At 43.3% G+C, this 24182-nt stretch overlaps 1 protein-coding gene across 3 annotated transcripts in view; it reads right to left on the bottom strand.

The window, feature by feature from the left end:
* Positions 1-24182, bottom strand: part of ADCY5 (adenylate cyclase 5) — a 215419-nt gene that overhangs the window by 3906 nt on the left and 187331 nt on the right. For all 3 annotated transcript variants that reach the window (XM_084524658.1, XM_084524660.1, XM_084524659.1), the window contains exons 10-20: positions 23682-23826; positions 21908-22005; positions 18995-19082; positions 12759-12875; positions 11054-11218; positions 8914-9089; positions 5106-5132; positions 4187-4319; positions 2032-2295; positions 1521-1725; positions 555-679 (exon numbers count right to left, since the gene is read on the bottom strand). In XM_084524658.1, the coding sequence (XP_084380784.1) occupies positions 555-679; positions 1521-1725; positions 2032-2295; positions 4187-4319; positions 5106-5132; positions 8914-9089; positions 11054-11218; positions 12759-12875; positions 18995-19082; positions 21908-22005; positions 23682-23826 (1543 nt within the window). The remainder of the gene's footprint in view (positions 1-554; positions 680-1520; positions 1726-2031; positions 2296-4186; positions 4320-5105; positions 5133-8913; positions 9090-11053; positions 11219-12758; positions 12876-18994; positions 19083-21907; positions 22006-23681; positions 23827-24182) is intronic.

The raw sequence follows: 24182 nt of genomic DNA, 5'->3' as shown, positions 1-24182 counted from the left end.
ACAACAAAACCAAATCAATAGAAAGGTGACTGCCTGAACGCCAGGGAGATGTTTGATTACAAGACAGTTTCCATTAACCCAGTTAACCGTCCCCTCTCTCCAGTGTTATATTCTCATTCCACTGACGTCTAGCTCCTTGCTAGCCTCACAACACAGATGGCACTGTGAACAGAGACGTGACATACAGAAATACATTGACACGAGCCCTTGAAAAAGAAAACAACCCACACGTGCATGTAGCCTCACAGCAAAGCCACCAGCGTGAGTGGGTAAGCATCCCAGCAGGACGGTGTGCCCAGTGCCACTGAGGCGCTCAGGGAAGGAGCTCAGCTCAACACAGAACTAAACAGCAAGGTTTTGACCCAAGGTTGCTACATTGGTCAAAATTAAAAGGCACAGCTTGATGCTATTACTAGCATTGCCCAGTTCCCTTTTCTTTCAGAGCTGTATAAATAAATATATGACCTCAAGGAATAAAATTCCAGTTCTAATTACATTCCAGAAGCCGTAAGCGATACAGGCAGTGTAAGTAAATTTTCCAGTGATTTCCTTACCTGAATCCTGTCAGGCACCCCTGTGCTGTCCATTCGGCTGGCTACATTCACCGTGTTTCCCCATATGTCGTACTGGGGCTTACGCGCTCCTATCACCCCAGCTACCACAGGACCAATATTGAGGCCTAGAAGGAGAGAAGAAATCCCACAATGCTCAGATCCAGCACAGGTGAACCACATGAAGCTTGAGGCAAGTTAATTTTCAGACAGTAAAAAGTCCTGAGGTTCATCAGTTCTAGCTGTGCTTTACCCTGACACATGAATTTGTTGCCAACAGCGGGGAAATAAGCTTTAAAGACTAGTTGGCTTCTTTGATCAGTTATGACTGTCTGACTGGCAGCACTTGCTGCAGCTGCTCAATCCGCAGCTATTTTCCAGTACCAGATAGCAGGATAGGTGTTATTTGCCACCCTGTTGCCAAGCTAACTGCTCACTTGGATGTCAGCACAGGCTGTGATGCCAGGTAGATGCGAGACGGGCACTGCAGCATCCCGACAGCCTTCAAGTGCAAACCCCACACTCGACATCCTCACCTTTTCACCTCCTTCTACTTTCCTGTCTCTTTTTATTTCCTGATTTGACAGACAGCCTCATGCCCAACACCAGCTGTTGAACAGCAGGGCCTGGGACCATTGAGACTTTGGGCAGCGGAGCACGTCACAGGTGAAGCGGGCCCAAGCAGAACCACTGTGTGTGACCAGGCCATGATAAGAACTTTGCTGCACCAAAGCCCAACTGCTCCTGGTTCTCCAGGGAGCTTTGGTAATAACACTGCTGCCTTAACAGCGCTGCTCTGACATTTCACAGAGGCCCAAGCAGGCAGACTGTTATTTTTCTGTCACTGGGTACAGAACAATTAACATAATTACACAGCTAAGGTAACCTCTATGTTTTTCTCTCTCTGTGAGATCCCCAGCTCAGAATGACCGCTACTGGTATTCAATCCCGTGAACGCAGTGACATTACCTATTTTCATCTGGAAGTTGTTGAATGAATGTTCATTAATGTATTTCATTTGGTCCATTAATCTCATGGCAAAGTCAGCCAGAGCTTTGATATGTGTCTTCCCTTCCTTGTCGTAAGTGGAGTCATTGAGGCCTGATGCAGCCATGTATGTACTGCCAATGGTTTTGATCTTCTCCAGCTGCCGAAATTGGTCTTCACTTATGATCTGTTACACATGAGAAGTGCAGAGAAACTGAATAGTCAGACAGATCCATGCTGTCAGTGTCCTTGCCAAGTGCCCTCCCTTGGTACAAGCACTACAAAACTCTAGACAGTCCCCATTACTCAAAGTACACAAGGAAAGGGGGCAGAGGAGGGAAAAGGGAGTGAAATAAAAGAAATAAGACTTCTAGAATGGGGAGAAATGAAACATGGCACAAGGATTCAGTAAGCTACCTTCCTTCATAAGTTCAGCAAAACCCAAATAAACTCAATCTGTTTGCTCTATCCACACGCATTTTCAGTGACTTACTTCATCAAAGTCGGCAATGATCTCGTTGAGCAGTCTCAGACACTCCACCCCCTCATTGTTGGCCTCCAGTTCCACATAAAACTCTGAGAAGTTGCTTATGGAGGCGAACATGACAGCCACACACTCGCAGGACTGGTAGTACAGTTCATCATTTCGCCGCTCCTGAGCTAGGAAATGGGCTGCCACGTCCTTTGGCAAAATGTTGTGGAGGAGGCGTCTGTTATAGGCCTGCAGTTCCTCCATTTCTTCTTTCTCCTCAGTGGCCTAGTTTAGGAGGGAGAAAAAGACACACACATTCTTTCGGTAACTGCTCTAGAGGAAAAAAAAAAAAAGCTGAACGTGAACTCGCAGGGAAGACAGAAATGGATGAAGTGCAGGAACAGCAAAGAAGGGCAGAGGCAGAGAGATGCAGGAACGAGTTTTGCAGTGGAAGACGTTTGTCTTTGTGTGCACATGTAGATAAAAGCCAAAGGGGCTCCCTACAGGCAGACACCAAAATCCATTTTTGCTACATTTCTAGGCACTGAATCAGGTAATAACTACAAGGTCTGTTCCTTCCGGGGAACTCCACTACAATCCTAGCACCCATGAACAGACATCGCTGGCTTTCCTAGACAAGCACATAGGGCTTCAGGAGGAGCATAGAGGTGTGGGTACTGATAACTTTTCTCTCCCCAGTTACCTGATGGTTGCAGTATTTTTCGCCTTGTTTACTTTTTGCCATTTTGAATATTTCTGAGCAAAGAGCAATGGGGTCAGGCAACAAACACGGGGTCAGGCAACAGCTGGAGACTGCACACCTGGTACAGAGGACACGTAGAGTGATTTGGGTAATGGGAGCCCTGGAGAGCACCCTGTGTACAGCATGATCACCTTCAGCAGAGGCAGCAATCAAAATTCCCCTAACAATGTATAACATTTTGAAATGGATTTTATTCAATTATTACTATTATTATTTTTCCAGTGCCTCTTGTCATTGCTGGAGAGCTGGAGTTAAAAAAAGGGCAGAATGTCCTCGCTCTTTTGGATGCTGGCGTGGACAAACACAGCTTAGCCATCTCAACAGCCACCACAGAAGGGATTACCTCCCCAACATCCCTTACCCACATGTTGGCAAAGAGACAAGCAATAGTTGCAAAGCACTTTATGACTTCTCTGGTTTCTAAAACAGGAAACTGGAGGTTAAGTGACAAAGCTGCTTTCAGAAGGTATGTCCAGCCAGAACAAGAAAAACTCCTGGCTCTGCCTGGGGAAGCAATATGCTTCGGCCAGCTGAGCACAGACCTGGAACAGGCAAGCGAGCTCATCTCCTCCATTGTTTTACCATTTATAAACGAGGATAACAATGTTTACGTGCTTCCCAAGGAGCTTTAATTAATTGGTTCTTCCTCAGTGCCTCTTACTCGAATCACTGAGACCTATTATTAGAAAGATGTCCTGCTGTCCAGAAGGTAAAAAAATCTATAGAAAGCCTGCAGTCCTGTGGTCTCCCAGCTATGAGTCATGGGCAGAGCTGAGCCCTGTCCTGCTTACCTGAGAATCACACAGGACACCCTGACATCATTCACGGGCACACGTAGTGAAAATATTAACACTGAACCCAGGGATGGAAGCAAAGAGAGGCATTGTCTGTACCATGCTGGTTACCCAATGCCGCTGCCCAGGGGCTTAATGAAGATCGGACGTGAAGCCAGTTCTTACTGCTTAACAAGGTGGTGAATGAAACTGCAACTGTGAATCCTTCATATCTCCGAACACAGCAAACTAAAGTTGGCTGAACTCTGGGAAGCAAATCAACCGCGAATGTGAGCTTCTTACATTTACAGATTGTGTGATACTGCAGGTTCCTGCAACAGTGACAGGCTCAGGTGCCTGAGTTCATTAACCAAGATCTTCAGATCTACGATCTTTTATTGCAGGGACCATCCTAAGTGCACTTACAGGGAAACAAAGGGTTAAATTAAACAACCAGGATGTGAGGCACTCAGAATGAGAAGTACAAAAGGAGAAAGGAACATTACTGGTACGCCCAGCTAGGTGCCAGGCTCAGATTAAATTCAAAGGCATTTTATAACACTGAAACTTGATAGTAAATAACTCAGTAGTTATGCTAACACCAAAGACTATTCCTCCAACACAGCAAACACCCACTAACCTGGAGTTTCCAGAGGAAATCAAGCCTTGCAGTGGATTCCACTTGCTGGGCATGCAAATACAGTGCCAGGACAAAGACTGTAATGATGACAGGGGTGACAATCTTCAGCGCGACTCGTGTCATCACTGGCGAGCTGCAGCCAACAAAAGAGCAGAATTTCCCAGTTATTCTTAGTGTGGAGGAACACAGCACACTCCCCCGTTCTCACCTCAAGGCTAACTAACCACTGAAGAAAAGGCTTTTCTCCTTCCCTCTGTAGCCCATGTTGGTAAAGGGAAAACGATACCTGAAATAAGCTCAGGACTTTGACTTACAGGTGCTGGTTTCTGAAGCAGGACTTCAAAATCAGAAATTGAATCCAACTTCTTAAAGTGGGTTAACATCAATGTAAAAGCCACTTTCAAGAGAATAGCCATATGTGCTATGCTTGGCAAAACCGAAATGCTGACAGTTCTTCAGATTGTATTTACCAGGTCTCTTGCCTTGCCTTCCCCAGCCTCCGAAGTCTGGAACCGTTCTACGCTTCACATTTCGCTAATTAGACAATTTTAATGACTTTTGTCTTATAAAAAATCTAAAAGCTGGAAGGAACATTAAGATACATTCCCAAGCCTTGTGACAAGCAAGTAAACAAAAATTGTTTGAATTACAGTTACACAGCATGAAAATATCATTGTGATAAAATCTTTAATTTGTAACTACAAGATCTACGAGACGCTCTGCAAAGCAAGTTCCCACAGGAAAGAGGATGCTCTGAGAGGAGCTATTGAGACAAAAGGGCAATACTCAATCCACGTAGGGTATGTGTGCTGTATTGCACTGGATCACAGTGGTGCATACATGCTGATACTGCACCTTGTGAACAGAAAATGCCTTCTGACACAAACCCATAAAAATACATCATGCCAAAGTGACTCACCATGGTAACGTTGCATTTGCTGACACGCTGCAAAAAAGAAAAGAAAACAAAACACAAAAACACAGACAAGGTTAGTAGAGCGGTGTGCTTCCTCTAGCACTCGTCCTTCTGTACCTAACGCAAGAGTACCTCTGCAATGTGGCACCTCTAACGCTGTGCGGGGCTATAGCCCTTTTAAAACAGAAAAGAGCAAAAAGACTGGGGGAGAGAAAAGGTCGCTGTCTGAGCTATGCTCGAAGATCCAGAGTGATGGTGCAACATGGTTAATTTAGTTAAAACATCTAAGGAGCACTGAGAGTCAGAAAATCGTTTGGGATTTGAATGTCAGTGTGGGATATTTAGCAAATGCTTGTGCATCTGTCACTACTTCATTAGGTCAGGCAGAAAGCGATTGATCTGAAGAAGGAAGCTTTTGGTTAACATCTCGTGAGGGTTAGCTGCCTTCTTCCCCACACATTGTAAGCCGGAGGCATGCCTAACTCCTTTACCTCTGGCACTGTCCCCTTTTTCTGCCAGTTGCTCGTCTCCAGTGCTGCACCTCGCTATGGGTACTGCACGCGAGTGCACTAAGAAAACCCTTATGCAGGCTGCTGTTACTATTCTCTATGCTGCAAAGGGCTCCTACGAAGCAGAGCTGCTGAAGATGGAGGGTGTGCTTTTCTTACAATGGAAGGATGGAAAAGAGCTTTCTGGTAGGTAGTAGTTGGCTGAGTTCCCGACTGATTGATTGCTTAATGCTGCTGGTTTCTTCTCAAGAGTGGGCGGAGTATTAGGTGGCCGAGAACCTCGTATATGTATCTTTTAAAATACTGTTTAAATGGAAAGAAAGAAATCAGTGGTAAAATTACTGTATTGTCATTGACTTGTGGCTTTGCAGGCTACTGATGGGATACATCTTTACCTTGGGAAACTCATGTTTGTCCGAAGAGCATCAGACCAGAGTTTGCTCTCACTACGGTGTCAGAGCTAGAAATGATCAAAACTGAAATAGCCGAGGGAGCCTTGCTGAGCATAAAACTAACAAATAAAGCCATGGTTGCTCTCTAACCTTGTTTGCTCCAAGACATTTTTTTCATCTCTGAGCATGGAATTTCTTCTGACACAGATTTTGCAACCCATGTTGTCTTGCACATGATCTATTGCGAGGCCTCCTGGCGAGCTCCAGCACTGACCACGTAGCAAAGCCCAGGTTGTGTCTGGCTCTGGACCCAAGCTGAGAGCCCTGGGGCCAGCAACTCCCACGCTAAAGGATGGAGCTAGTTGGAGCTGGAGACACTCACTGCATGCAGCATGAGTCTCCTGCTCTCCTAAATCACTGCCTGGCTGAGGATGACTGACTGCCTCATTATCACTCAGTCTTATGACAAGATGGGGCAGATCTGACCTTTTTTGCTGGGCCTGCTGCTCAATGCGGGTGCTGTGCTTCCTCTAAAATCCTCAGCAGTAACACAGACTGTAAACCGCAGCAAATCCAGCATTTATACAAAACCTTTGGCTAACTGAAAATGCCCAATGCAAGCAATAATCGGAGTTGCACTGCTCCCCATGGGACAGACGTTTCCAGTAGGAGATAGCTCTTTAATTACTGGAAGATAAAATAGCAAGAAACTCACTAAATACATTCCTGTTCAAAGTTAGATGCACGTTTTTAGCAGGAAGAATGACTGATTTGGGGGACAGCTCCTATAGGACAGCAGCATCTCTGGGCTTGATGAACAAATTGCTGGGCAAAGCTTTTTAGGCTCCCCTAAGCTGAAACCTAACTGAGAGGCCCACATTGGTCCACCACATCTTTAAAACCAATGCATTTATCTCCTGCATGGGGAAAAGGTAAGACGGTAGAGCTCTGTGCATCCAGTTACACTTCATGGGTCACCGTGCTGGTGTGTCACTCCAACCAAGGCTACCCAGTCCCAACGTGTTACCGTCAGCCTTTCAGTTGCTTGCATGCTGTGTTGGTTTGTACACAGAAGTGTGAAGCGACATCTGCATCGCTTCTAATTAGTCAGAGCACCATAATGACTGCAGAGCAGACAGTAATTATGTCGCTACAACAGGCACCCAATTAAAGTAGTATGAGGTCATGCTTTTTTTTAATATCAGCTGGACAATAAGATACATCTCTGAACTCCGTGTTACATGCTGAGCTCCCGTCTTGCACAACGCACAAATGGACTGCCAGACTTTGAGGCATTAAAAAGCGGTCCATGGAGCTCTCAGGACAAAACAAATACCATTTAACGAGAGAGAATACAGCACCACAGAAAGTTATTTCTGGGAAAACCTGCTAACCTTCTCCACTCTATTACTGACATTTTGATTGTGGAGTGACGTAAATTATACTACTAAGTGCTGTAATTTCACTTAGTGCTTGACTTACAAGAATGAAATGATATTTGGGATATAAAATGCTTTTATTTCTCTAATTGTGTTAGAAAATGATAAATAGCTTCCACTGTTGGAATACACACCATCTGCAAAAAAAGGAAGGGAAACCTCATTCTCCCCGTACCCCTGCAGAAAGCTCCAATGGGTTTCCTACACAATTTAATTTGCGTGACTTAACAAAATAATTTAAGTGATTACTGCCAAAGGATATAAAAGCCATACATCCATTAATTATTAATGGCTGCCCAGGAATGTTAAAAATCATGGAACATTTATGTGAAGGACAGAAGTAACCAGGTGCATCCAGTCAGTAGGGTTTAATGACCCTCAGGAAATTTGAGCAATTGCATCAGCTACTTCATAACACACAAAACAGCACAGGGTCAGGGGCATATCCTCAGCCACCCTCCTGTCTCAAGACAGGAGCAACCATAGGTACAATCCTTACAGATGTTTCACCTAAATTGGCCTTTAAACCATCAGGATTGGACATGTTACAATTGCCCTGCTGGGTTATCCCGTTGCTTACCAAATCTTTACTATTAAAGAATTTCTCAGCATCTGTGCAAATACTTTGGTATCGTTCAAATTCACGTTCTACCCACACCTGAGCACAATTGTTGCCCAAGAGGGGAAATCAAAAAAAAAATTAGTTAACTTAACAATACAAACTCCCAGTGAGAAATGAAACCTGTGGCGGAGGGAGTGTTTATGAATGTGCCTAATTTACCTCCCTGACATGACTTTCAGGAGAGGGGTACCCATGTCAGTGGATGGTGGTTGCAACCATGATCAATATGGCCTTTGCTTACAAACTACCTTTTGTAAGCAAAAAGGTAACTGGATACTCCCTCTTAGCCCAGGTCCCTCGGTGGGGAATTGTGCTGTGATGCCAGCTTTTCAAATGCAGACACATGCCCAACAGCAGCAAGGAGATCACTAGCCAAAAGTCAATTATATTTTTCGGGTGCACTACAACAGATGCACAAATATCTCAGTGGTTCATTACCACACCCCTGAGCCACCTCAAATTTGTAGGGGATTTTTTTCTTGAGAGAAAAACATTTCTATATTGAGAGTGTATTACCAGAAGAAGTGAGAATGACTAACTGCAGCTCCCCATTTCTGGAAGAAAAAAAAAAAAACACAGATCCACTCTGATTGCAGTTATATTTTGTTATTAATAGAAGGTTCATTAGTCAAGTTCCAGAATAAAAAGGTCTTAAAGGGAACTGTGATCTCCTAATCTTCAGAGGTGGAGAGCAGCATAGACAAACTTTAATTTACAGCCTGCCTGCCCTGGTACCATGCACTTCCCTTGCTTGCACCATAGCCTTGGCACACCCATCCACCTAATGTCTCACTGAAATCACTGGGTGAAAGAAATTAGGTGAAGATTTCAGAAGTGAAAGGCACTTACTAGGTGTTAGCTGTAACCAGGAGATCTGCATTGTCAAAAAGGTTCACCCCTGGCACTTCCACAATGATAACATATATAAATTCAATGAATAACATAAGGATCAGTTTTCCAATACAGCTGATCTGAAGGAACACAGAGCAGGCCAGGAGACTCAATAAGACACTGTAGGTAAAGTACTGTATAAAGACAAAAAGGGGGAAAAAACAGAAGAGAGATGAATGTCAGCTGGATAAATCAAAACTGAAAAAAAAGGGAACTAAACAGAGGGATAGAAAGGGATTGGGACTCATGTGGTTGGGCTGAATGAACATGTAGACTTGGTTCTGCTTGTGGGATCCTCCAACACTGCAGGAGATTTAAGTGTTAAATCTGAACTGATGGAGAGAACAAATCTAGCATTCCTTATCAGGCATTATTTGCTTTACACTCGGGAGGTGTTAGGGCTCACACCTATAGACACAAGGTTGTGGTGTAGGCTCACCCTGGACGTGGCTGTTAAATTAGCAGAAAGCCCCATCCAGTTATTTTGGAATACTCCGTGTTTTGAAGTTAAATTTGGGTCCCAAATCTATGTACTGCACATTACACAGGACCAAGGGTATTATGAATTCCCGTGTCAGGACTTACAGGCAACCACTTGAGGCCAAATGGAAAGTATTGCCCCTGCTGATGTGACGCACTGAACCCATTGGCAAAATAAGAGCTGGATGTGCTTCTACCAATGCCCAACACTGTGATCTTTTTTTTTTTTTTTTTTTTTTTTCCTGCCAGCAGCTGCAGAACCAGCCCGTATATGTGTGGTAGCTCAGCCTGCTGCCACACCTTGCTTTAGCAGTCACCAGGGTACAAACTTCTGCCAATCTGATAGCTGAATGTTTACCATGCCAGTGCTTTCCAGTGTGATTGCAGGTTGTGAGTATCGCTCCTGGGAAAGCTGCTATAGGTGTAAAACCAAAGAGGTACGTTATCCAGCTCATCGCCTCCCAGCTATCAAACCCGTGAAGCTTTAAGTTTCCACTCTGTCCAGACAGGCCTATTTCTGGCCTAACAACTGTACCCATCTTTTCAGTTAAAAGCAAATCGTGGTTGAAGAATAAATATGCTCATGTTCTGAGCTCATTTATTAATAGTTAATTGCTGATATATTCAATTTGAGAAAATCACTTGTACAGCTTGTTATTTGACTCTTCAATTTCTAGAAAATGTGTGGGTGTTCCTTGTGGCTGAGGTAGGATCCCCCCACCTCTGAAAGCACACTGGGAGCAAGAGGCACCTCCTGTACCAGCTCCAACATCTGCCCTGCAGAGCACCGGGGAGGGACTCCTCCCTTCTTCGCCCATTGAACAGCAGGAGCTGCCTCGATGCTGTGTTAGCATTCCCTGCACGCGGAATGGCTGCTCCCCATTGATTATAACCCCTCTTGTCCTGAACCAGAACTCCTCACCACATTCTGATGAGTGCAGGCTATTTCCAGTTTTCCACTGTGCCAGATTTTGCTCCTGGGTCTTTCTGCGGACACACCAGGAGCCTGTGCGGGGTTGAAAGTCACACTAATGGTGGTCTCGAAAACCTCACTGAATCAGACTCTGGGAATATTCCCATCAAATAAAATTGAAACAAATTCAGTGGGATACCAGGGCTTTCAGTAGCACCCTGGACACCTGTATGGTTACAGATAGGCCATAAATCTGAAAAAATTATAGCATAAATCCAGATGGTTTTGCCATAAATTCTGCCTGCATGCTAGTGAGATTTTTCCCCTCACTTTTCCATTTGCAGCAGACAATACACATAGTGGCCATGACACATAAACTCACAGAAAGGTCTTGAATAGCTATGCAAAAGGATGATTTTTTTGGCAAAGTATTCTACCACTGTGTAAAATGTATTTGCTTTTTGCCATTAAAAACAATTATAAAAGCCTACCGATTATTCAACCGTGAAGGAACTTAAATGTGGCTGTGGACTCCTGATAACAACTTCAGCCACTTAAGTTTGTGAGTAGTGGCCTGCATCAGCCTTATAACATCAGTCAGTAGCAACCTCCTTTCCTCTGAACCACCACCATTTAGCACACAGTTTTATAGCCCCTTCTCAGGTGAAGCTCTGCAGCCCCCCTTTTTTTTTCCCCAAGCAATACCTCTGGAAAGTTGCAGTTAGGCAAAGGACTGTCACAGAATCCCTGCAACGTGCCCAGGCTGTAGTTGGAAGTCAGGTTGCTGATAAGGCATATATCCACCCGGTCAGGAGTGATGTTGTATTCTGCAGCCATGCAGCTGGCAAGATCCACAGTGCTGCACATGAACTGAAGAAAAAGATGGTATTAAAGGCACACACAAGGAGAATAAAATCAAATAGTTTCTAACAATTAAAAAGCGTCTTGAAAATGGCTGTAGCAGGGGAATAATCAACGTGCAAAATGAGATTACCAATCTATGTTTTATTGGATATGCAATGGCTGTGCTTTTCTCTCCCAAAATAATAGTTAATAAAACCCAGGTTGTGCACACTAGAAAGCTAGTTTGGTGTTCAACTTTTGTGAACAACTTTATGCCTAAAAGCTTACAGGCAGAGAGATTGTAGATACGTACAAACACATTCAATTTTCTGTGATAAGCTCCTGGTGTATTTCTACTGATAGGAATTTCTGAACTGGTAACTTTCATCTGCCATCTCGAAGTCCCTAACACTTCTGCTGTGGGTTGTTGTACAGGAAACACTTTACTGGCAAGGCTCAATCAACATTTTATGTTATATTGAGGAAGCAGTAGAGCCCCATTCTGATCTCCATGTGCTGTTCCATTTGTCAATTTTGGAAAATTTTACACAAAGCAAGTCCCAATTGCAAAGAATCAAACATTACACAGAAAAATAAGTTTCTTCTGTGTGGTGCTCAGCAACCCACACCAGCTCTTTGCAGGTGTGCTGTGGGCGAAGGCAGTGGGGTGCCAACGCCACTGAGCTGGCACCTCCTATACAAGCACCTCAACAGAGCACAAAACTGTTCCTAAATCTCCACAATGCAAGTAGGGAAGCTTAGGCAAGAGAAAATAGTGATCTGACTTCAGGTGTTAAACCTCTCCATTCCAGTGCAAGTCAGCATTGCCTCAGTTGAGGCTGTAACTGAAAGCAGAGTCATGAGAAATCTTTGTAGCTACCCCCAAGTCCCGGGACCATCTATCTCTCTCTCTCTTTCTCTTTTTTCTCCCTCTCTTAAAAATTGAAATAGATGTATTTTAAAGCAGTTTCTTTAAAATGCATTCAGCCTTGAAGCCATGTGTACAAGTGAGAAACCAGCAGCCACGGGGACCTAGAAAACAGCCAGTCTCCCTCTGAGCCTGAAATCAGCAGTGGTGTTTGAATGTGAAGCAAAACCACCCCAGTCCCAAAAGTGCAACTTAAAGCGAAGTCTTTACAGTCCCTGTTAAGTGATTACTACACTCAGAGCAAGACTCAGTGCTGTGCAGACGGCCAGCACAAAGCCCACACAACACTTAAGTCCCACTCAGTACAGTGGGAGTTAAATGACGCATAGGCCTCGTGCTGGCCCTGCATGCTGGGGTGCGTTTCAGGCATGGTTTATGTACTTGTAGCAGGAGCATTTAAAGAATCAGAAAAGAACATGGGCAGAAATGAGTACCAGGCATAAAATAGGCTATAGGTATGCAGCTGCCTGGCTCCCATTTCCTTTCTGTGCCCAAAAAGCAAAAGGGGGCTGACCTCAGATGCTGTAAGCATTAGGCAGGATTACATTAAACCCAGTGGTTGCAAGGGTTATAATGCTGCAGAGCACTAATAAGAAAACTGTAAAGAACTGAGTGGGTCAAGGGAAATAATGCACATACCATGTTGACAAAGGCAGATAGAAAAACCAGGATAATGGCAAAGACTCCAACTAAGGTACTATTGGTCCTGGACTGTACAATCTTCCTAGAAAGAGTCTGGAGTGGAGCTGGGAAAAGCTGGGTGTGGAAGAAAAAAAATAAATAAAATGATTATCTAAACATGTAAAATCATTGCTTATTTTACAGATTACAACTTGCATTTCAACTGCCCACATCCTCCAGTGCAGTGTCTGCGTGGATGCTGCACAGGGGTCAGACAATGGCTGTAGGGATGGCAGCTTTGGGACAAAGAGGAGCAGGAACGTGACAGCTTGGTGGCCAAATCTATTTATTCCTTCCTAGTGGAAAGACTTCTGCCTGATCTCAGTTTGTGAGCCAAGACAGCACTGTTTACAGGCCTGCACTCATCCTGCTGTGAGAAGCAAACCACAACCACCTGTAACTGAAATAACAAGGAGCTTGTAAATTACTGGATTAAAATTTTTAAAAAGCAGAAATGAAAAAAAAATGTGTTATATCCCTTTGATGAAGAAGCGATACCACAGCACTTTCCGGTGCCATTTCAGAAACACATTTAAAAAGTCTTGGCCAGCTTCGTGCTGTGTTACACCCTCACTGGAGAAACCAGCTGGCCTCGTCTCATCTGCAACACTCGGCACCACAGACACAGAGGGCTAAAAATAACCTCTGGTAGGGGCAATCACAGAGCTTCCCTAAATAGTCTGTTCCAGAGATTAGCTATTATCAATGTTAGATTTCTTCTAATTGCCTTCTAACCATACTCCTGCAGCAGTCTTTGCTTTCAGGTGCTGCCCTGTACCCTAGGTAGAAACTATCTCTGCGTTGAAGCTAGACTAACCAGGTGTGGTCTGCAGCAAGGGTCACACCTCAGCATCGATGAGGACTCCTTGCTCTGCAGCAGTTACCAGAGAAGTCCAGAAGGCATTGAAACGAACTCCTCTCCATTCAGCACCACCAATCCAGCGCACAACTGAGGGCTGGAGCAGCGAGAGCTGGACACAGAACATCCTTGAGCACACCACCCTTTGACAGGAGAGCATCAGCCCTGCAGAGCCCTTCCCCTCTCTGCCTCTCTGGACAGGGGCTCTGCTGAGGACTGCCAAAGTTTTCCAGAATCCAACTCTCCTTCCTGTACCCGCAGACCGTGTGAATAACCAAGCCACTAGAGGGTATTTTTAGAGACACAAAGAAGCAAGCAGCACAGCGACACGGCACTGCAATTTAACGATGACTAATGTTTCTATTAAAAGTCCTGCTTTTCCCTTTTATCCTTCACTCTTACATCTTCAGAGATGCAACGTTTTGTCAATGCATAGCTTCCCACACAGCGACCCTACAACGTAATTACGAAGCGTTAGAGTGACTGAAGCACTGATTAGCTGCTGACTTTTACAGAGGGAAAGAGAGGCCGACATGGCGAGAGTCTAAGGAGCCAATTTCACCAGTGTGTGTGAACTTCAGGAGGGAGGAGAGGGCAAGTCTCTGTTTGGGGTAGCAGGGTGGAAAGGGGAAATTGGGGTCCTGACTTATTGGTTGAGAATTGATTGAAATTCACTGAAAATTTATACAATCCTTCAGGCTGAGGAAGCCTCCTTCTGTAATCTCTGGGAAATCAGGCACCTAAATAAAACTCAGGAGCACTTTGTTGTGGATCTTGGCTCAAGCCCCTGCTGCCAATGATCCCAAAAAAAAGCCTGACTTCGAACCAAGCCTGAGATATCAAGCAAAGCTATCAGTGGAAGACACTTAAAGTCTAATGAAAGCATGTTTTCTTTGTATTAATCTTGGTTCTCATTACCAAGATTAGGCAAAATAGGGAAAATCGTAGGTCAGTAAACAAGTGCAGATGGAAAAAGTCCTGAGGAGGTAACAAATGCCAGAAACCACAGGAGGTTAGGATTGCAATGGAGAGCACAGCAGCACAGCTGGGCCGCACATCTGAGCAGTCTCTGCCTTAGGAACAGCCTTCATGCAGGCTCTGTAACTCTGCAAACCTCTCCCCATGTTAGAGGCAGATCCAGCAACAGGAACACTTGCAGTCTGGAGGACTTCTGTGGTAGAAATGGAGAACCTGTCTCAGCTCTGACAGGTCAGCTCTGCTCTAGCAGCATTCCTTCCATAAAGCATCTACAAGTCAGGGGTATAACAGTCCCAAAAAAAGACAAAAAGAGAAAAACAAGAAAGAAAAGAAAAGTGGATGACTTTTTCTCCCATTCTCCACTGAAAAAAAGAATCCTGCTATCCTAGTAAAAGAAGGAGAAGAATCAGGATGTTACGGTACAGTGAAAATCTGTTCCCTGTTGCTGGTCAGCCCTCTGATTTTGCACTGCCCAGCATCATTTACTCCTGTTAATACAGCTCAAATCGTGCCTTAGTGAAGAATGATACAGAGAAGGAGGGTCTGATGAAATGGCACCTCTGAGCATGCACAGGCATCTCCTGGGAAATGGGATGGAAGGGAAGTGTGATTTTGGGGACTCTGTCATTTGGCTATCCAAGATTCATATTTGGGTTGCCACAGAAACTTGAGACCACTTGTTAGCCCTCTTAAAATTTCCATGCCAGGAAAAATAGCCACAGTGGGAAAGAGGAAACTGGGCTCTCTAGTCAATTCCAGTTCATTGTACACTGAAATGCATAAATGCTGCAGGATGACCTCAGTTCCCATAAGAGAGAGCATGCAAGTACACAGTGAATGCAGAAGGGGAAATCAGGCACTGTTGTACAGGCGAAAATCCAAATTTAAAAAGCAACAAGTACTAGTGCTACATTGAAAATGATCCACATCATCCATTCATTTGCATGACAAAAAATAAATAAAAACTGTACTTTGCAGTAACAGCTGATCACAGACAGAAGAGTAATATTTGTCCTTTTTATCTTCTTAAGATATATTGTGGACATGGAAAACTGCTTAGATAATTGCTGTTGTTCTGTGAGATGAAAAAAAAATAGGAGGTCTTTAAGTTCTGATTTTTCAATTTGTAATAAAAGCCTTTGAGTCATTTCGAAGTACATTAAGATGCTTCTGGAGTAAAAGACAATATCTCCAGGCAACTTGATGTTGCAAGTCCATTTATGTAACTTATTTCACAGAGATTTATTAGTCTATAAAAAAGTACAGTTTTCAGAAGTATTTTTCCCTTGCCTGAGAAGAAAAAAAAAATAAAATAGGAGCTTCTAGTGCAGCCTTCGGAGACAGAGAAACAAGTAGGCAAACTGGCCCTATGCAAAACCACAGTCGCAAAATCCTATCTTAATCTCTGAAAGAGACTAAGGGATAACTTGAAATTTCTCTCACACATGCTCCCAGGAACATGCAAGAAGTTAAATTCCACACAGCAGTTTATATACCAGGAGTTAAGGATTTTAAGAAAGAATACAAACTTGATAAGTTAGCAGCAAAACAGATGTCTGACAGTGGAGTATTTGCAAAGGGACCCTGGTTCCCATGACCTTAGACTCTGTTGGGAAGGAAAACCATCTCACGGTGGCCAAGTCTTCATGGAGTATCAAAGTGAAGAACTGGAACTCTCTTGTTTATTACAGCTGAAGAAACTTGGAAAGCCAAGCTGGCTGCATTGGCAGGTCCAGGATCAACTTCTAGTCCGTGGAGAATTTTATAGTAGAAGATAATAATGACAGCAAAAGAAAATAAAACATGATCAAGCTGTCCTGAAAGAGCCTGCTGGCCACTGTCAAAGCCTGAGTTGGAGAGGCCACAACAAGGAAGGAAGGAAAAAGAGTCACTTATCATATAACAACACAGCAAGCAGGCAAAAGTTATGCTTATACTGTTATCCTGAGGAGGACACCTGCTTTCTGACTTTGTATGGAAGAAACCACTGGTATGTAAAATACATGCTTTCCTATCCCACATCCGAGTGTGAAACAAAACAAATAAGGCTGACATCTCTGTGTCTTAAAATTTTATCTAAAGGTTCTGTAAAAGTACCTGCCTTCCTTGTGTGTATTTGTAAAAAGGCTTCCTGAAGCAATGTGCAGCACAGGAATAAAGTACTACCCCTTAACCAGGGGCTGGGTAAACATGCTGATTAAAAAACTCTGATGTGAAACAACAAAATCTTCAATGACAGAAGTAGGCTGCAACTGCTGGGAGCTGCTGCCAACATACAGGTAGCTGACAACGCAACCATACAGCAGAAGTACCTGTCCCCTAAAAAAGCCATCTCTTAATCAGATGTTGTCAGCCAAGGCTAATTTGGAGCACTAAAATGAGGTAATCAAAAAGGTACTGGAGCTAGAAAGCTCTCTGTTTTCAACATTTGCAATTTGTGCATATAAGGCACTGACCTCACTGTTATACAAGAGCACCTTGTGAGCCCAGGACAGAATGCTGAAAGCTCGCTTTTCAGAACACTTCATAAAATCCTGTTAAATTCTGATATTAGTCTGAATCCATTCCGATGTCTTGTGTTTCCAAAGCCTGTCCACTGAGGCAAAAGCAGACTAAAACTGGTTGCAGGCACCAGTGAACAGACTTCTTCTACAGGAACTCGGAAGGTCAAGGCAAAGAAAGCAAGACTGAACATTCCCCACAGTCACGGACTGAAGAATGCTATGTGCCTTTTAAATTCGTCATTAAGATAAGTAATAATATTAAATAAACCAAAAAGCTCCAAAGCAAAATCAGACCTTTGAATTATGCCAGAAGTGAGTGCTGCTGTCAGTACATGGAGGCAGTCTAAGCTTGTAAAAGCCAGCGTGTGACAAACAACCGTGCACTTTGAAATCTGTCTCGTGGCAAATCCGCCACCTCGAATCCTTCAGGGGTCTGGGTCTGCTGCAGCTCTTGGCCTAGTAATTGCACAGCACCACAGGTGAGCTGGTGTGCTGGTCTGGCTCTGCCTGGCTGCCAGTGTGTTGGGATGGTTCTGCTGTGACACTGCAGTGTAAAATAGCTCCAGCACAGCTCTGCGCAGTTCATAAAGTAATGACACTCAACAGCACCTTCACATGTAATGGACACACCAAATATAACCAGGCATCAGTGGATACCATTTCTCAGCTCAAGGGACCCAAGCCTTTCTATTAGCACTGTTATCTCTGACTTGTAAGTCTCATTGATGGTAAACAAGCAGGACTCATGAGATGCTGCACTTGGCTCCCTTTAAAAATGTCATGAGCCCAAGGGAAGCCCCATGAGCTGTTAAGTTCAAATATAACCTGAAGCTTCTTTCACAGCTCTTATTAAATGAGAGGGCAAAGCTTAATTCTTCAAATCTAACTTTCAAAAATCAAAAAGATGTGAAAGGTGTAAGTCTGTCAAAAGCACCCACCTTCAACTATTAAAAATGGCACAGAGAAGATAACTAAAATGAGGCAAATCATCTATCTGACATAATCTGTTACCTGACTATTTCTTCTGCAGAAAAATTAATGCTACTGAGCTATTTTATTCCAAGCTCTGAGTAACAAAGGTGAGCTTGTGCTGAGGTGCCCGAATCTGTATGTTTTCCAGGTTCAGACACTGGAATGTATGGAATCTCCATGTGTGGAATGGAAGTAACCTCAAAACAGCAGATACAATCAACTAGCATGAGCATTTTAATACAAATACCTTTGTGTGAAAAAGATGAGTGTATCACCCTTTCCAAAGCACTGATGGCCATTTTGCCACAGAACGCCAACAATAATTAGCATGATTTCAGATTTCACACAATGTATTTCTCTGCTTACCAAAACCAGTTACAAGAAAGAGCTCACTAAATGCTGGAAGCTCTGTATAGTCATCTGAGAATGGCTGATAAAGTTATATATGTTTATGGCTTTTACTTCCCCTCAGGACATTTTTCCTTGATGATATTCTGCTTCTGATAATCTGCCTACCCAAACATGCATATGCAGCAGGGGACAGTACACAGGCTACGCCGCAGGAAGTTTACAGGGAGGAAACGAATGGTCAGTGTTTTGTTCCACATTGGGAAATGTGTTCTTATATCAATATGAGAGTGCCTGCAGGGGACTTAATAGACATGCAGATCCACAGAGTGATTACTGCTTGCTGAGCTAAAGAGATGCCAACCCTAACATCTGTTTGCAGTTCGTTCTGTCTTATCAAAGGCTTTTTCTGTAACCCTTGTCACATAGTGTGGATAGGGTGGCTAACAAAACATGCTATGTTAGCTGAAGAAACAGATTACCGAACCACTTAGATTTGGCAAAGGACTTTACAAAGAAACCACGTTACTCACCTTTACACAGGAGTAAATGACCGAAACAAACACCACTGTGGTCAGGATCAGGAAACAGGTCAGGTAAAAACCCAGCATAAACGTAGAGCTGAAAGCAAGGAGGTTTCTTTTTAATGCACATCATATAGAAGAGCTACAGCTCTGCTCTCAAGACTATGACATTTGTACAAGCTATGACACACTGCACAGGCTTTCCAATTAGGATAGCAGTAGGAGATACGAGGTGCCTTGAATACCAACAGATACTCTGCCCTATTTGAATTACTCACGCAGGCTGCAGAGCAGAGAATGCTGTATCTTTTACAGCAATCACCTTCCTGCCAGGGTGACAGCAGAGGGATTAAGAAATATCTCCCATGCTTGAGGAGATGATGGAACAATCTGTTATGGTGGGTCAGCCCTGTCTGGCTGTGGGTAGGGGACCTCAGGAAGGAAAGTGTGCTGCGCACTGCAGTGAGGCTGAGTGCACGTGAAATCTGCAGGGGAGGCACGTTTCATGTTAAGCTGATGAAACCCTCTTATTTGTGCCCTTTATTTGTGCTTCAGGAATTGCTGGGATACCTGGTGCTTTTTATGAGGGAACACACAAGGGAAAAGCTTGGTGGGGATAGCTAACTATTTTTGCCATGTCTGCGCTCTGTCCTGTGTATGGGATGGAAGCAACCATGGCACGAGGACAGACAGGGAAAACAGCTTTAGCCTGGTCAGCTTGAGATGTTCTTCTGTTTTCTCTGTTCCTCTCAACTTTGAAGTACAAACAGGACCCCAGGGCCAACTTTGTACTATGCATTTTGATGTGTTTTGATCATGAAGATATTCAACAACAATTTCACAGTGATTGGTCTCAGTATGAAAGGACAGGCCCCCTCCCAGGAGTTTGCCTTGTTCATAATTTAAAGGAAGTATTCTTGCAACGTGACATTAAGGCTAACCACACCAAAGCCAGCTGGTCTCTGTGTTCTCTCATGACTACTAAGATAATTGTACTTGCTAATTCACTGTTTGAGCCTTTGTGAAATTCATTAAAGCTATTCCTCTTTATCATCATAAATTACCACTGCCATTTTGTCTCTAGTGTCAGATTCAAATTCCACATTGTGTCTTTGATGAAGCCCTGATGGTGACACATACACTCCTGTGGTTTCTGTTGCTGCTTATCTGTTACCTTCAACAGAAGACCAAAACTATGCAACTGAAATATCAAGAAAGACAAACCAAAAGTTGAGGGAAAGTATATCTGACCTGCAGTTAGAACACAAAATTTTATTTACTCTCTAACCCAATTATCTTTGGCCAAGCTACCTTACAATGCTAAAAAACTTACCAAATAATTAAATAACCACCCCATTACAGGACACGAGGAAGGAGATGGAGCAGTGTGACATTTACACCACACTGCCATGAGGGATTGGCTCCTGCATAATACAAAAGTCAGCCATATGGTTGCTGCAGATCAGAAACTGTCAAGTTGTCATTTAAATGTTAAACTGGGTTTTATGGAGACAGTTTGGTGGCTGCTTAGGGAGTTTGATGAGTACAAGAAAGGCTGGTAGAGGGCCTCTGCATGTGTGAACTCCAGGCAGTAATATCCAGTCACCAGATCCAAAGTGTAAGCCTCATCACTAAAGAGGCCAAACTCTCAAAGAATAGTTTTGGCCATTAGCATTAATTGCTGGAATTTATCTGGTTTCAATGTTGAACCTCTAGATTCCCAAAGCGGAGCTGTCTGTTTACACAGTGCATTTGTACTGATGTTATTGCTGATCCGATACTTCTGTGAGCAGAAGTGAATGTCCTCTTGCCTGGGAGAGTGAACGACCTCAAACATCAGACCACGCACTATTTCTGTGACCTTCTGAATATCTCATCTGAATGGTACTAACCAATCTCTACTCTGAAAAGAACTGCACTGTGAATAGAAGTAGAGAGCAGTTGTAATGACAGACAATAGTACTGGAACTCTCTTTAAACAATTTTTGTCTTCTTGTAATGAAGATGAATTTGGAGCATTGTTAGAGCTTCTGAGATCTTGTCCTTCAGATTAAAAATGACTAACTCTGAATTTATTTCCAACACAGCAGTGCTCAGTGAATGATATATTATTGCTACTAGATGAGAGCACAGGAAATACCAACATGCTTTAATTTCAAGAGATTTTTTATGAGCTCTTTGAGAAGAAATACCATGGCTGCAGAGCTCACTTCTGGAAGAGATCCAGTGGATTACACTGTGCCTTTCAGACGCAGGAATACACTGCAGTGGTCCAAGAGCACTGTGCCCCACAGCCCCGAGGAGCTTATTCCACTCCAGTCCCTCTCTTGCCTGGGCAAAGAAATGACTGCATCCCTTAAATCCTGGGTGAGCTACCCAAAGCTTAGGCACATATAGCCTTCTGTACCTTTCCTCTTGCATTGCTAGTCTGAGTCCAGAAGAATAAATACACAACAGGTTATACCTCACCTTTGAAGTAGACCCTGAGACCTCAGCACTCTGAGCAAGGAAGCTGTGATGGCCTTTTCACCTCTCTGTCCTACTGCATTTAGATAAGAGGACAGACTAGCTTCATTTTGTGAATGCATATTATGCCTTAGTAGGCAATCCTTCCAGCTTAGTGATATTTGTTTTCCACAGGCTTATAAATGTGCTGAAATGAATTTCCTAAGATGGAGGTAAATGGTAAGAGGAATCACATTAGCAAAACACAAATCCTCACGTGCCAGTGAGGAAGTTTAATATGTACTAGAAATGAGTGAAAACAATAAGCACCATGCATCACTTGAGCATGAATTATTTAAGCATTTTCCTTTCTCCTTGGTGCTCTGAGCTCTCAAGAAAAAAAAAAATCAACAAAGAAAAGTAGGCCAGAATACAGGAGGAGAGCAGATGGGAGCAAAGGGATGAAAAGATACTCACTGTGGCACGATTATGATTTGAACAAAGCAGATGAAGAGGAAGACTAGGGAGGCACAAGCCACGTAGGCTCCAAACCTGTCATCCACCTGCTTGGAGTACTGCAAAAAAAGCAAGCAAAGTTATGTTAGTGGGAAATTTGGCTGACTGCCTTTTCCCAACAAAAACTTCGTTCTTGGCTTCCATTTAGGTCCTTGGAAAGCACTGTTGGTAGGAAAAGACCAACATTACAAATTCCCCTTCTCCCTGCACAAGCTGTGAGGGCTTGAACCCTTACAGAGCTCCAAAATGCCAGGGAACAAACCCACACAGCTGGATGGAGACAGGATTCACAACTTGGACACAAGAAACAGAAACAGATTAACTGGGACCAGGATACCAGGTGATCATAATCAGACATAAACTTCTTTCATGGGAAGTTTACAACAGGGATGAATGCTGCTAATGAGAAAACCTTTGTGTTTGTTTTTTATTCTTTCCTTTTTTTTTTTTTTGTGTGTGTGTGTGTGTGTGTGTGTGCAGACAGCTTGGCTCATTCTAATGATAGTGCAAGGATGCTGTGGTTTTCACACAGTCACTCACTCCAACTACTTGTCAACATATCAGTCACATGGGAGCTGCATCTGATTCCCAAAGATCCTTTATTTAGCTTGAAGCATGGTTCTCAGTACAGACGGTCTCAAAGTTTGAACCAAGAAATAAAAGGTGCTCAGAACAGGTGAACCACTAATTTCCCTAGCAGTTTTCAGCTATAAAATTGAAGAGAAAGAGTGGGGGTAAATTACATGCTTGTGCTTTTATTCAATCCCACGCAAATTCACTGAACAGCTATAAATCCTGAAAAAGTTTGCTTTTGTAGTAGGTTGCAATTCTTGTAATTGAAAGAGTATTTATAAATAAAATAATGAAATAATTAGTGCAAACTTAATTACTGAAGATTTATCCAATAAAATGGTGAGTTTAACCTGAATACCGCTCAAGTATCCCAAGGATTTGGATTAAAAAAAAAAAAAAAAAAAAAGGAAAAATAAAAATGTAAACTTCAGCTTTCTCTGGGCAATTAAAAAACAACAGTTCATATGGCAGCCTTAATAGTAGCAGCCAGGTGCCTCTGGAATTAACTGAATTTAACTTCACTGCCTACCAGAGCTGATGTTGTCTCTATTAGATAGATGCAGAAAGTAAAAAGACCTTTGCCTCACCACAACACAGAGATAACTGAAATGAAATCAGGAAGCAATCAGCTATTTAGGAGCCCCAGGTCTGCTCCTCTCCTCTTTCAAATCCGTATGACAGAGAGAAGTCTAATTGTTGCTTAAAATTGGTTCCCAAAGAGAAAGAGAATATGGATTGCAACCCAGTGAACCTCAGTAGCAGCTGGGGCTCCCTGGGTGGCAGGGAAAAGCTCCTCCAGAGGTGAGTCAGATCTCAGGCAGGCTGAAGCAGGTTCCTCCAGTGACTTGAAGGAGATAAGGGGACAAGCTCAGTTTGGATGCCTCAAGATCAGAGGAACAAATCTGGTTTATTCTGTATTCCCTTTACAGCTCATCACTGCATAGTCATGTGTTTTCCTGCCCAGTGCTCCCTGCAGATGACTGTGGCTTTCTAGAGATGCGTATATTATGGCTTCCATGATGAAGTACAGTATTTTTAAGACCACGGTCCTATGTCCAACACCTAAAACCTTACTTAATCTATAGATATGAAAGCTTGACCTTATGCAGGAAAATTAAAACTCACAGCAAGCCTGACAAGTTGCAGTATTAGCTAGCATTACCTTTTTCTCCAGGTCAGGCTCCCTGAATGTTAAGAGGAACTTGCGGACGTGCTCAGAGCGTAACCGATCAATACTTCTGGCATCGATGGCCCGGCCCAGAAACTCATCCACTTCATCTTCTGGGTTCATGCTTTCCTGTGTATTCCTGAGGATGTGAAAAAAAGAGAAAAAGAACATAAGAGGACAAGATAATTGCCCCCTCTTCACCACATGTTATCATCTCACTGTATAACAAACTGTAGGTTAATGGCATTTTGCTTATGACAACTTTGAGCTGGAAAATGGATCATGAGCTGAGAGGAAAATTACACCAGCTGTAGAGCTCATTGCCAGTCCACCAGTGAAAGGATTTATTTGGCTTTGCTTTTTTTTTTTTTTTCTTTTTCTTTTTTTTTCTTTTCTTTTCCCCTATACTACATCCATCAGGGAGCTGTTTTCTTGCTTTGAAGTCTCTTTACTGTCCTTCCTTCTCAAAATTAGGCAGTAGTTTCCCTCCTCTTG

This window comes from Aythya ferina (genome assembly GCF_964211825.1).
Source record: "Aythya ferina genome assembly, chromosome: 6".
Taxonomy (NCBI): Eukaryota; Metazoa; Chordata; class Aves; order Anseriformes; family Anatidae; genus Aythya; species Aythya ferina.
The sequence above is the reverse complement of the archived record's forward strand: the minus strand, read 5'-3'. Positions and strand labels throughout refer to the sequence as shown.